Source organism: Mobula hypostoma, chromosome 11 (genome assembly GCF_963921235.1).
Source record: "Mobula hypostoma chromosome 11, sMobHyp1.1, whole genome shotgun sequence".
Classification (NCBI taxonomy): Eukaryota; Metazoa; Chordata; class Chondrichthyes; order Myliobatiformes; family Myliobatidae; genus Mobula; species Mobula hypostoma.
Window position 1 is genome coordinate 26,762,839 of NC_086107.1, and position 15,056 is coordinate 26,777,894.

At 42.4% G+C, this 15,056-nt stretch overlaps 1 protein-coding gene across 5 annotated transcripts in view; it reads right to left on the reverse strand.

Moving 5' to 3' along the window:
- ckap5 (cytoskeleton associated protein 5) overlaps positions 1–14,056 on the reverse strand; it is a 98,645-nt gene extending 84,589 nt beyond the window's left edge. For 4 of the 5 annotated variants that reach the window (XM_063061774.1, XM_063061775.1, XM_063061773.1 and 1 more), the window contains exons 1-2: positions 13,903–14,056; positions 8,310–8,399 (exon numbers count right to left, since the gene is read on the reverse strand). In XM_063061774.1, the coding sequence (XP_062917844.1) occupies positions 8,310–8,366 (57 nt within the window). In that variant the 5' untranslated portion in view covers positions 8,367–8,399; positions 13,903–14,056. Of the gene's footprint in view, positions 1–8,309; positions 8,400–13,719; positions 13,741–13,902 lie in introns of those variants that run through there. The other variant, XM_063061772.1, reaches the window with a different exon arrangement.
- Positions 14,057–15,056: the final 1,000 nt, after the last annotated feature.

Here is a 15,056-nt window from a genome sequence, read left to right on the forward strand (position 1 = left end):
CTTATTGTGAGAAGCTTGTGGAAGGCTACCCAAAATGTTTGACCCAAGTTAAACAATTTAAAGGCAATGCTACCAAATACTAACTGTTACATACCTCATGGATATCTTGTGACTGTCTTATGACGATGAGGTAATGGTTATGTGATGGTGGGGTGATGTAATTTCCCCACCAATGTGAGGTCACGTGATGACATGTTCTCACCAGGTATATAAAGGGAGACCCCTGATGTGACGCAGTTAGTTTTTCCAGTAGAGTTTTAAGTTCAGTTCGTTATTTAATTCCTCATATACTCTGTTACGTTGCGTATTCGTCTTATGGCGCAGTTTCGTTTTAAAATGGAGTTCTACTTTTTATTGCAAGTAGTATTGGAGAGTGAAGACTTTACCAAAGTACAGGAATTCGCCGAGTCAAGTATCGTTTGGCAGTTTTGGAGAGGATCGACCATTATCGAATCTTCGTTCAAGAAAAAGTGACCTGCATCTGAGATATCCTCTGCTAAAGCATGAAGGATTGAGCAGTGTCTATTCTCCTGAGGAAAAGGTCAGTTCCTTTAAACAGTTTTATTTCCGTCATTGTGAATACTGCGGAAAAGGCAGGTTCCAGCTGGGATCAGCAGTAACGTCACATCTTCGAGGAATTCTTTACTTCAGGAAAGTCTCTCCTAATTGACTGTATAAATCTCTTGGCCTTTCGAATTTACTATTCTAAGAACTGTGTTCAAATTTACCACTTTAAGAACTGTTTTCGCATTTACTCTTTTAAGAACTGTTCCAAAGTTGCCGTATAGCAGTTAACTTCCGGTTAAATTAGTCGTTTAAATATTTTTCACTATTGTTGAGCAGAGTTTAATAAATATTTGATAGTTTTTATAAAACCTGCCTCAATTGATATTCACTGTTGCCGGTCACATGACAAAGTGCATGTAAACTTCTGACCCACTGGGAAAGGAAAAAATAAAAGCTGAAATCAATCACTATACTATTATTCTGACATTTCACATTCTTAAAATAAAGGAGTGATCCTAACTGACCTAAGACAGAATATTTTCTAAGATTACATGTCAGGAATTGTGAAAAACTGAGTTTTTGGCTGAAGTGTATGTAAACTTCTGACTTCAACTGTAAATAAGCCTTGCAGTTAGGTACTTCTAAAACTAGGGACACAAGTCATTGGAATGTTGCAGGTGCGTTACACATTCCAAGCACCATGACAGACTACTGGAGGAAATGCTCCAAATAACTAAGGCAGAGATTTCAGCAGCACCAGGAGTTAGCAAGACCTGCCAATATCCTTTTAACAGGTCAAGCTTATTGACAAACTTAATGAATCAACTGTCAATGCAATCCTCCTTAAACAGCAGTTACTTTCTGATGATCTATACAGAAGTGGACAGCTCCATTACTCTTTGGCACCAAGTGGTAGGATGGGCTAGCCCATGATTGAGCAGGTAGCTTACGCCCTACTGCATCAACGCTCTTTTAGTGAGGTTTACAAGGTACGCATGCTGCTTAAGAGGCCTAGCACCATTCACAATGATGTCATGCTCCAACACATTTGTTCAAGTAGGCACACCGTTAAACGAAGCCAAGTAATCATGAATTAATTGTAACACATCTGACTATTACAGGGGATCCAGATGTGACAATCAACCAGGGAGCTCCAATGACGCAGAATTCTGCAGTCTGGTGCACTGTTCCAGGGCGTTCCACAACACTAGGCCATCTTCCTACCTGCTGCCAGCTAGCACGGAGATAGCATCTGCAATGGAGTTAGTGGCCCCTACTTTCAAAGACAGAACTCCTATTCGCTGCTCCCAGTCATAAAGTGGCCTTAGCACACTTATGTGGCACACGCGGGTCTATCGCCTATGGTGAAGGGCATGAACTACACAGTCAGTTTCAAAAAGTTTGCGAGCAATCACACCAAGTACTGAAAAGTGAGCTCGGAGGGCTGATCCAGATAAGGGAAGAAATGCCAAAACCAAGTCCCCAGGACTGAAGCAGCAAGGCACAACTTTTCTATCGTAATACACCTTCATCTCATTAGCGTGCGCACAAGCAGCGTTGAGATGTTCTCCGAATTCACTAACCTAATCCAACACATTGGATGAGAACTTCAGGTAATCTCCTAGCAGCAGCTCTGAGTAGTTTAAGTGGCCCTCGAACAGTACACCCAAAGACTAACACAGGACTGAATCCTAGGGATTCTTGAACGGTTTCGTGCACTGCAAATAGTACAAAAGGAACGTCCGTGTCCCTGTCTCTGCTATGTTCAAAACAACGAACACGCAACATAGACTTAGCATTTGATGAAATCACTCTAACGTGCCATGACTCAGGGTGACACGCACTGGACATATGATGGACTGAAAGTGTGTTTATAACCTGTGCAAACACTCAAGAACAAAAAATTCATACCCAGGTCAGCTTGTATAACTCTTGGCAGACCAGGTGTGGAGAAAAACAGCATCAAGGTTTTAATTAAACAGGGGCAGTAATTCTGAGCAGGGAAAACAGGTGGCCACACACATTATTATCAGCAAAAACTGGTCCCCCGACTTAGTTTTAGACAAGGGCCCTATGAAATTCACTAGCACTTGCACCAAATAAAGAGGGACAGGGGAAATAACCTGGTTAGGTTTACCTACGTGCTGGAATACTAGACTGGTTTGGCAATAGCTACAGCAGACTTCATTCCAGGCCAAAGGAAATGGGGCAAAATGCAGTTACATGTGTTAGTAACACCCAGGCGTCCTAAGACTGGTTGGTCATGCGCTAACTGCAGCACATACCATCAGTAATTTGTCGGTATCACAATCTAAAAGACAGTATTGCAGCCCAAGCCATCATCGACACAAATGGCACCCACTTAGACATAAGCAAACCATTTTCCTCAAAGTAAGCACGTTTTGCTGCTGACTGTATCACCGTCCCTCGCAGACCAACACAAAGCAAGGGCAGGTTATTGCACTGAGCTGCAATAAACTGCCCACAGGCAGATGGCAACTCAAGCACCCCACTAGATGGAATTTCCTTTAGATGCTTCACAGCAGAGTCTGGCACCACCAGAGCCACTGCAAGTGAGCCAGTTTGAGGTGACACAAAGGAGTAGGAAAGATTCACTGCATCTTCAAATCTGTGGGACTGAGCACGAGTTATCACACAGGCAGGAACAGAGGGGAAATCACGAGCAAGTTCCTCATTCCAGGGTTGATCCAAGGGTATAGCTGCCACCTCTGGCATGGCAGCACCTTCCTACCAGCTAGGTCATTGCCCAGGACTAGGGTGACCCCTCTGGTTGGTACAGAAGGCCTTGCCCTGACAACTGTGACGAACCCACTAGGTCTGATTGCAGATGGACTGTGTGTAGCAGAACTTTTAAACCCCCATCTCAGTTCCCTGCACTAAGACATATGATCCACAAAGCATGCCCTCAGGAAAATCCAGTGCATCAGAGCAGATAAAAGACTGTTCTGCACTAGTAGCACGCAGCATGGTAACCGAGACCTGTTTGTCTGGCTTACCAGACTTAGAAACTAAGTTTGCCATTGAAACGGACTCAACAAGCTTCTAGAAAATCCACACCACCACCAACCTTAATAACGCACCATTCCACTTCCTCACCCAAGTCATAGCAAAAAAATTAGAAAAAGCAGGGGCCCAAAAACAGATCCCTACAGTCAGCACTGGTTACCAACTTCCTGGCAGAATATGCTCCATCAACTACCACCCTGTGTTGATGATCATGGGGGGCAGGGGGAATTTTAATATGCAGGCGGATTCGGAAAATCAGGTAGGTGCTTGCTTTGGATCCCAAGAAAGAGAATGTGTAGAATGCCCGCAATATGTCTTTTAAGGGCAGCTTATGGTTGAGCATACTAGCTTTTAAAAACCAACAGAAGGCAAAAATCGCTCCACTCTTATAGGACAGTTAGCCTTGGAGGCACATGATAAAATAGGCCAAAGTTAGTATGGTTTCCTTTGAGGAAATTACAAGCAGGATAGACAAAGGAGGATCAATGGATGTAGTTTACTTGGATTTTCAGAAGGTCTTTGACAAGGTGAAACACGAGGTTGCTTAGCAATTTAAGAATCCATGGTATTACAGGAAAGATACTAAAACGGACACAGCATTGGCTGATTTGCAGGATACAAAGAGTGGGAATAAAGGGAGCCTTTTCTGATTGGATAGTGGTGTTCCACAAGGTTCATTATATCAATAACTAGGGTTACGAGATTGATGGATCTGTGACCATGTTTACGGACTATACGAAGATAGATGAAGGGGCAGGTAGTGCTGAGGGAGTAGGAAGGTTGCTGGAGGACTTGGAATAAGAGAATCGGCGAAATACAGGTGTCCGTTTTTCGAACGTTCGCTTTACGAAACCTCAGTTATGAAAAAAAAATTCAGCGCACGACAAAAGGCAGCGCACCCCGAGCAGCCACTCTCCCCCGGATTCTCACCAGCATTGCTTAAACAAGAGCCTGTGAGCAGCCGTTTGCAAGATGGAAAAGTGTGAAAGAGCTCGTAAGGATGTTACATTCACGGTAAAACTACATAATTAAGCATTTTGATCGTGGTGAACGAAGTAAGGACAACATGAGTTTGGCTTGTGGAAGTTGACGAAGATGACGTTGAAGAGGTTTTGGCATCCCATCCCAAAGAACTGACAGATGAAGAGCTGATGCAATTGGAAGAAAAAAGGATAACAATCGAAACCAAATGAGTAATGACAAAGTACGACTTTAATTTTGAAAGGGTACGTCGGTTTAGGAGATATTTGCAGGATGGTTAGAGTTCTTATTAAAGAACTATGTGATAGGAAAATACGCGAGGCTCAGCAGTCAAACAAGCCTTCCACATCAGCCACAGCAGACAACGAATCTCGATCTTCGACATCGAGGCGGGCAGAGATAGAAGATGAGCTGCCTGCTCTAATGGAAACAGGCGACGAGATGACACCCCAGTGTCCCACCACCCCAACACCCAGGCCACGGACAGATAGCAATTCGCAGTGTGACGAGAATACACATAAATTAAGATGTTAGCTGGCCTGGGCTAGCACCAGTGGCATCAGCAGTTGGTCTGCCACCTGTCCTCAGGAGAAGGAGAGATAAGGAACACAGTGAAGCAGCATTTGGAGATGTTAATGAAGGAGCCATCAGTCTGGGTATTGTCAAGATCAGCTCCCCCTTTGAACCCTGAACTGTCTGAAGTGTGATGAACAGGCGATACGCCAGCAGGGGGATAAAAAGGGACAGGTTCGCTAAGGCAAAACACACACGACACCACGAGGTAACGAGACCCTGGAAGCAGTGCCCCCCCGCAAGTCGGTGGGAGTCGTTTGGAAGGCTGGTTGCGGAACCAAGCCATAGACGCACAGGGTGGAAAGGTACGATCAGCGGGAACCCGGTGTGTGTCCGCCCTTGCTTGGGTGCCAGGTTCACTGCAGAGGATCGACCGCATCTGGAGGAGGGGTCACAGTCGGTGACCTCAGGTGACATCACAAAGGACTCGCCCAAAAGCTGCTTGTGAGCAATTTCGCAGATCTGTGTGTGGAAGCCGTTTTGAATGATCATTCGTTCTTGTTCTTTCTCTCCTTCCCCCCACATTGTCCATCGCCACTGCAACGATTACTGCGAACTGAACTAAATTGGACTGAACTTTGCGTCACTTTGAAATTGGTCATTTACCCCTAGACAACGATAGAGCTTGATTGATCCTGTTATCTTAATTCTGTGCACATGTGTGTTTATCATTGCTGAACTGTTGCATTTATTATCCTTTCGATTACTGTGTTGCTTGTGTCTTTAATAAAACTTTCTTAGTTCTAGTAATCCAGACTCCAACTGAGTGATCCATTTCTGCTGGTTTGGCAACCCAGTTATGGGGTACGTAACAGTGGAGAATGCAAAGGTAGCCGGGAGGCACACAGCACATCTTTAAGAAAAAAGCCGAAATAAACATGCTAATTAATTAGGTGCTGCCGTCACGTAATTGTAGGCCCAGATCACGGACGACACAATCAGAAATTGGCACTGATCTGGGCCGACAATTACGGGCGGCACCTAATTAATTAGCATGTTTGTTTCGGCCTTTTTCTTAAAGATGTGCTGTGTACCTCCCGGCTACCACTGGACCCCTGCGTACTTCGCAGCAATGTATTGCTCAGCGGCCTGGAAGGTGGGGGGGGCCACTGTACCACCCAAACTCCAACGACTCAGTCTAACACACCATCATCAGTGTGCTCGGCGCTGTCCCGATTCTGGTAAGTGATACTATACTGTACATACATTATTTCTACTTTATATAGGCTGTGTATTTTTACGTGTTATTTGGTATGATTTGGCAGCTTCATAGCTTACAGGTTACTGGAGAGCGCTTGCGCGTGTTTTTGCCAACAGCGCTTGCGTGAGATTTTCACTCCGGAGAACAGCTCAGTAATGATTGTGGAAAAGTATTTCTACTTTATATAGGCTGTGTATTTATCATCATTCCTGCTTTTACTATACGTTACTGTTATTTTAGGTTTTGTGTGTTATTTGGCATGATTTGGTAGGTTATTTTTGGGTCTGCGGATGCTCACAAAATTTTCCCATATAAATAAATGGTAATTGCTTCTTCGCTTTACAACATTTCCGCTTACGAACCATTTCATAGGAACGCTCTACCTTCGGATGGAGGGGGAAACCTGTATTAGAATAGTGTCAGGAAGTGCATAGCCATGCACTTCGGTAGAAGGAATAAAGGCACAGACTATTTTCTAAACAGGGAGAAAATTCAAAAATCTGACATGCAAAGCGACTCGAGAGTCCTCGTGCAGGATTCCCTAAAGGTTAACTCCTAGGTTGAGTCAGTGGTGAGTAAGGTAAATGTAATGTTAGCATTTATTTCGAGAGGACTAGAAAATAAAATCAGGATGTAATGCCAAAGCTTTACAAAGCACTGGTAAGGTCTCACTTGGCGTATTGAGAGCAGAATGTGTTTCTGTAGGCAGCTGTGGAGGCTAGATCATGGGGAATATTCAAGGTGAAGGTTGATAAGATTCTTGGAATGTTAGGGCATGAAAGGTTATAGGGATGAAGGCAAAAGAATGGGGTTGAAAGGGAAATAGGTCAGCCATAATCAAATGCTAGAGCAGACTCGATGGGTTGAACGGCCTAATTCTGCTCCTATGACTTATGGTCTGTGGGCAAGCCAATTCTGTTTTCAAACAGCAAATTTTATCTGGATCCCATGTCTCCTGACTTTCTCAATGAGCCTACCACGGGGAACCTTATCAAATGCCTTACTGAAATACATGTACACCACATCCACTGCTGTTTTGTCACATTCTCAAAGAATTCAATCAGGTTTGACTACACAGGTTGATAAGATGATTAAGATGGCTTATGGAATGGTTGCTTTTTAGCTGAGGCACTGAGTTCAAAAGCCAAGAGGTTATATTGCAACTTTATACAACTCTGGTTTGGCCACATCTGGAGTACTGCATACAGTTGTGGTCACCCCACTATAGAAAAGATGTTGAGGCTTTGGAGAGTTTGGAGAAAAGGTTCTGCTAGGATGCTGCCTTGCTTAGAGGGCATGTGCTATCATTAAAGGATAGACAAACCTGTATTTTTTCTTTAGAGCAGCGGAATCTGAGGGGAAATCTGAGACAGGTTTATAAGATTATGAGAGGCATAGATAAGAGTAGATGGAGTATCTTTTTCCCCCAGGGTAGAAGTGTCTAATACTTGAGGGCAAGCATTAAAGGTGAGAGCGGGTAAGTTCAGAGGTGATGTGAGGGGTATGTTTTTTTTTATAAAAACTCAGTGGTGGATGCCTGGAATGTGTTGCCTGGTATGGTGGTGGAGGGAAATACATTAGAGGCTTTTTAAGAGACATTTAGATAGGCACATGAAAATGAGGATGGAAGGATATGGACATTGTGTAGGTAGGAGGGATTTTTTTTGGGGGGGGCGTTTCGATATAATTTTTAGCTGGATCAGCACAACATTGTGGGCAGAAGGGCCTGTTCCTGTGCTCTATGTTTCTATGTTCTATTAAGACAGCTTATTATCAGTACACAATACTTGGAATGATAACAAATGTGGAAACATGAAAATCCTATTGATGAAAAGATCCATGAATTACAAAAGCTTGTTGCACCTGAAGCATGACACGCATAATCCAGAATACACAACTTTTACATTTTCAATGAAATTGTGCAGGATTACCCAACTGAAATACAATGGAAACAACAATTGCTAATATTCTACATTCAAATTTATCTATTCAAATATATTCTAAAAAATCCTTCACGTACCTTATGCTCGCACTTCTGATCAATTGGCAATTTCATCCACTCAGATTCATCACCCATGGCTATTGTGTATTGTGCTCACTCAACAGAAGCCTGGTGAAACAAAAAAAATCATTAGCCAGAAGAACAGTGAATTTCAACTGGCAATGTATTTCTGAAATACTCAACAGCAGAACAAAATCTTTATATACTCTGATCTGTGTGAATAGGCTACAGCCGTGCACAAAAGACCAAGTGCCAAAGTAGTTTCTAAATTACTTTCCCTTTCCACATTCAATACTAAACAAGGACTATAAACAGTTTAGTTAAAAGGGGCAAAAACTGCCCATCATCTAGTAGTCACAGAAAATGATGGCAGTTTCCTGGTGTTTGCACAGAGCTAAGATTTTGTTAACAGCATACAAATGGAAAGTGCCCTTGTGATTGAAGTTTCCAAGGGATATCTATACTAAGAGGATACCAAGGACGTAACCTCATTATTCTTGCATTCAAAAGCAGATTGCAAAAAATGAACCCTTGAGAGATTGTCCATCCACATTATATACAGAAGCGTGAGCTGCAGCAAAACATTTTAACAGCCACGCTGATTCATCTATCTAAAAGAGTCCTGAGTCAGCAAAGCTGCACTGCCTTCTTAAATTTACTCAGACTTCTTTCTCCACTGAAGGAACCACCATTGTTATATACTGTATATTGATAGTTATTTAAGAAGCTTAGTTATAACTAAATTTAAAATACTAGCCAGATTTAAGCCATACAGCTCAAATGTCATATTACAGAAATGAGAATTAAAAAGGTAATTTCCCCAAATACTTCTCTCACAAGAACATAAATAGGAGCAGGAGTAGGCCATCTGGCCCATCAAGCCCGCTCCATCATTCAATAAACCATGGCTGATCTGACCATGGACTCATCTCCACCTTTTCACCTTCCTTTTCCAGTCTTATCTTAAATATATTTACTGAGGAAGCCTCCACTGCTTCATTGGGTAAAGAATTCCACAGATTCACCACTCTCTGGGAAAAGTTCCTCCTCATCTCAATCCTAAATCTACTCCTCCAAATCTTGAGGCCATGTCCCCTAGTTCTAGTCTCACCTACCAGTGGAAACAACTTTCCTGCCTCTATTGCATCTATCTCTTTATTTCATATGTTTCTATAGGATCTCCTCTCATCCTTCTGAATTCCAGCAAGCACAGTCACAGGCGACTCAGTCTCTCCTCAAAGTCTAACCCCCTCATCTCTGGAATCAAGCTGGTGAACCTCCTCTGCGCCGCCTCTTGAAATTGATTACATTAGTTATTGGTTTTACAGATATGCAGATTTCAGCAGAGCTACAAAATTGCATTATTAAAATTGTCCATAGACAGTTCATTAACCAAAATCTTCCAGCTGATTTTTTTCATAAGTGTATCAGTACAACTTTGTTTCAATTTATTTTCCCAATAGCTGAAATCAAGCTGAAATATGCAATCTTTCATGCAAGTAAAATTTACTAACAAAGAGTCAAACTGGAAACATTTATTTTTCCACAGTTGCTGCCCGACATACTGCTGCCTTTTTGTCTTCAATAATTACATGTATATATGCTAATATTCATGACTCAAAGGCCGCTAGCAATATTTTTATCTAACAGAATGATGAAAGAGGACAAAATGGCATGATATTATTAAGTCACCCCATTTATAACAAAATGGCAAGTGGTGAACCTCGGAACTTTATTTTTAAACAGACATCTCTTGCGTTGTTTAATAAAACTGATATACACAATAGCTTCCTATTTAGATCAAAGGAAAAAGTTAAGTTTAACATAATAGGATGGAAATTTCAAAGAGTCCAATAAACAATTCATTAGCCTCACCTACTAACAAATGCTTAAGATGCTTAAAGAAATCTACCTAAAAACTGAAAGGTTTCACAGATTATATGAACAAGCCTAATTTTCCATACAAAATCCAACACACAGCAAATATTGCAACTAGTTATAGAATCTGAGAGAACAGTAGCTCTCAAAAAGGTTAGCTATGCAAAAGAAAACAAAAATAACCAAAGCCACCCACAAAGTGTTGGAGAAACTCAGCTGGTCAGGCAGCATCAATGGAAATGAATAAACAGTTGACATTTCAAGCCGAGACTCTTCTTCAAGACTGGAAAGGAAAGGGGAAGACAAATGATTAAAAAGGTGGGGGTTGGAAGGGGAAGGAGGATAGCCAGATGATAAATGAAGCCAGGTGGAGAAAGGGGAGGAGTGGGGACCCAAGGGGAGGTGATAAGCAAGTAGTAAGGTGCCAGGGTGGGGAGGGTCTTTTACTGGAAGGAGAAATCAATATTCACATCATTAGGTTGGAAGCTACCCAGACTGAATAAAAAGGTGTTGCTCCTCCACGCTGAGGGTGCCCTCATCGTGGCATAAGAGGAGGTCATTTAATCAACATTTTGGAACAGGAATGTCCAGCGGGAAGTTCTGCTTATGGCAGATGGAGAAGTGCTCAACAAAGCTGTCCCCAATCTATGATGGGTCTCACCAACGTAGAGCACTGGACATGATAGATACCACAAGCAGATTTACAGGTGAAGTACTGCCTCACCTGGAAGGACTGTTTGGAACCCTGAATGGAGAGAAGGGAGGAGCTGAATGGGCAGGTGTAGGTAGCACTTTGGCCACTGGCAGGGCTAAGTGCCAGAGTGAGATCACTGAGGAGGGACAAATGGCAAGAGAATTGCGGAGGGGGGAAACCCTGGAGAAAGTGGTGGAAGAGGGATGTAAAAACATGTTTGGTGGTGGGATCCCTTTGAGGAGGAGGAAATTACGAAGAATGGTGTGTTGTATGCAGACGCTCATTGGGTAGTAGGTGTGGAGAAGAGGAACTGTCACTGTTAATGCAGTGGGAAGATGGGATGAGTGTGGGTGCTTGGGACATGGAGGAGATGCTGGCGAGAGCAGCATCAATGGTGAAGGAAGGGAAACCTCATTCTTTGAAGAACAAAATCTGCAATTAATGTCCTGGAAAGGAAAGCCACATCCTGAGAACAGATGCAGTTGAAACAAGGAACTAAGAAAAGGGAATAGCAATTTTACAGGAGACAGGGTGGGAGGAGGTATAGTCAAGATAATCATGGGAATCGGTAGCTTTATAAAAGTTTGCCTCCAGAAATGAAGACAGAGAGATCGAGAAAGGGGAGGGAGGTGTCAGAAATGGAACAAGTGAACTTAAGGGCAGAGTGGAAGATGGAGACAAAGTGGATGAAATTGATGAGCTCGGCTTGAGTACACTAGTTCAACGCGCCAAATGTGACAGACAAACTACAATGTTTAAATGAATTAATATGGGCTAAATCTGCCTAATCATCATGGTTTGCTCATTCCATCTTTTTAACATGTTAATTACTGCCAACCAATCTTGCAGAGATTGAAGATTTACAATCTTGGGAGTCTAACCTATTCAGCATTCAGTTGAATATTTTGGAAAATAACATTTTCATTTTTATAATCTTTCTTTCTCCACAATTTGACACCAACTTCAGCTTTCTAATCTGCATTTATGGTACATAATTCTAAGATTCCAAGAAAGTCCAGAGCAGTTTATGAAAATGCTTTCCAACACCTTGAAAAAGAAATCATTCTTTGCGAAAGTGTGTATAATACAACTATTTCCTCATTACAAAAGAAAAGCATTGTTGGATAAAAGCTTCAATCATAAATTTATTCATCATTAAGGGAAACAGGAGTAGCCCATTTGGCACTGATGCTCTAAGATTCATCAAAACTGTGGCTTATATTTTACCTCAATGACATTTCTTGCACAATTCTATTAGCCCTTGATTCCCTCAAATCTAGAAATCAATTAAGCTGTTGTGCTTCTACATCCCAGAGAAGAGAATTACCTACACCACTTAATTGGCAGTGGGAAGAAATTTCTTCTCATCCTCAGTCCTCTTATTCTGAGGCAGCAAAAAACATGAAACCTTTCTTAAGCTAGCCTGTTGAGCCATTTAAAATCTGCAAGTTTTAATGAAATCTCCTTTGATTCTTATCAAGCTCAAGAAAGTATCACCCTTGGTTACTCAATTTCACCTTAAACAGAAAATCTACCATCCCTGAAACAAATGAAATGAATCCATTCGACATTTCCTTGAAAGCAGACATTCATTTTACTGCAGACGAACAAAACTGTATATAACACTTTGGACATCACTAATGCCCTGCATAATTGCAAAATATATCACTCAAACTTTCTTGGAATACAAGCCCAAATATAATGCTTACCGCACCTGCATGGTGGCTGTCAACTATTTTTACAGGAACAAACATCAACATTACCTAAACACTAGCTTAAAATTGCTGTATGGGATCAAAGAAATTGCATCTACCATATCCTTGTCCGTCCACCCAGCTTGTCAACAGCATGACATGCCAATCACACTACTCAAGTGAAATCCAAATGGAGGAACCACCCCAAAAAGATTCAAAGGAAAACTACCTGTTGTCCGACACTATGTGTCTCACGATATTTAACCGTACACTTAAAAACATCCCCCAATCTAAAATTTAAGAAACACGCAAAGCATTACACGAATCAGATCAACACGGGGGGCGGGGGTATTTAAAAACCACTGCTTTTGTCACACTTCTTTCCAGCCTTCAAATTAACTATCAATAGGTAGTTCATTGCTCACTTGAAAGGTATGGCAAGAAATAGCCGGTTACAATTTTTTTTGCTGACGGACGGTCGAATTCAAATTAATGCAAAAAAAACGCGTGACTACCAGCAAGGAGCAGGCCAACAGTTCCGCATGCATCAACGTTATTTCATCTTGGCCTTTTAAACAATAACACACTCAGGTCGCGGCCTGCAAAGGGGAAAGAACCCTCGGTATTGACAGAAGGAAAGTGCTGTCATTCGCGAAAATGAAAATCGGGGTAACACCATCAATACCATCCCACAAAATATCACGGCGGTGCCTTGCAACAGGCCTCGCTTTCCATCCACAATGCCGCCCCTCCATTCTTTGGTGATCCAACGTTGCAGAGCAGCCCAAGGCTAACCGGGCCGGTGCCAGACATCAGCAATGAAGAAGCCACAACGCTCAGCGATTGAAGAGCATCATCCTCAACCTCCAGGATCCGGCACTCCTCCCTACCCCACCCCCAATTCTCCCCAATGATGTCTGGGGTTTCTTTTGGAGGAGATGGAGCTAGTGAACAGCGAGTATCACCAAACGGGTCTCCTTACACACTTCTCCAACCTTAGCCACCCCAAAACCGACACCTTCTCGCATTTATCAGCCCCTCCTCCTACTCCTCACCCCCCCCCCGCCCAAAGGCGGGTTAGGCGGAGGGCACAAATAGCAAATTAATACCATGATCCACGAACCCAGTTCCTAACAAGGCCGTCGATAGGGGTTATACCGACCGAAGGGGCCGAATCGGGCAAACAGCAGCCGTGGCAGCTGATCCACCCGTCTATGCTTCATTGTGTTCACAGCCGGCGACCAGCTGCACCGGGAGGGAAAATGGAGCTCTCCTTTCTCCACGGCCGCCTGACTTATATAATGCATTGGCACGCAGCCAAGCGCCGGTGACTCGGACTGCCTACCTGGTTAGCAGGAATATCCCGTAATCACATCCACCTTGGTAGCACCGACCTGCCAAGCGCCTCCGGACGATTGAAAAACCTTTCACCGTTCCTCCGAACCGTTAGCACTGAAACGCATTTGAAATTTCTGTCGCGCACCCTCCAAACAAGGCTGCACGCAATTGGTCGCTAACAGGACTCGTAACCGGCTTCCTAATTGGTCACATTTAAATTCGACGGAGAACCGCCGGTGTAGTTGTTTGGATTGACATTTTTATCGACGTATCGGAATGCGAGTTTCTTCTCCAAGTAGGCGGGAGAGGCGAAATAATGTTATATTCATAGACGGTAGAGTATTGGCACCAACTCGGATATTTGGAGAGTGAGGGTTGAGTTCCCCAGGTGAACCCATTTAAAAGTAGTTTGGCTTAAGACTTAAAAAATCTATTTCGTAAATTTAATGAAAACTGTTCAAAGTTAATTTATTAACAAAGCACATTTATGTCACCGTTTACAACCCCGAGATTCATTATCTTGCAGGCTAACTAAATAAATTCATAATGGAATAATAACTATAATAGAGTCAATGAAAGACAGCATCAACTGGGGCATTTAATGAGGGTGCAAAAGACAACAAACTCTACAGACACAAAACAAAATAATAATAATAATTGATGGGGCAAGTTAAATTATCTCTTTGGTTCAAGAGCCTGATAACTGTTCCTGAACCTGGTGGTGTGAGTCATGAAGCTCCTGTACCTTCTGCCCGATGGCAGCAGCGAGAAGAATGCATGGCCTGGGTCGTGGGGTCCCCGATATGTATATTGTTCCCATTTCAGACAATAATAGTTGCTCAAGATGCATTCTTTGATATAAAACCTAACACTTCTCTCCCATCCGAGATTAATTAGGTCTTATACCAGTTTAAATAAAAATTGTGCTGTACTCTGAAATATAAGGACTTAAATCTAATATACTTTTTAATTAGTGAATGGACAATGAACCCGTGAAGACTAACTCATTATTTTTCCTCTCTTTTTGCACCACTTATTTCATATAGATATAAAATTTTATATATACATGTACACACATTTTTATTATTAAGTATTGCAATGTACTGCTGCTACAAAAAACAAATTTCATGACATATGCCAGTGAGATATTAAATCTGATTC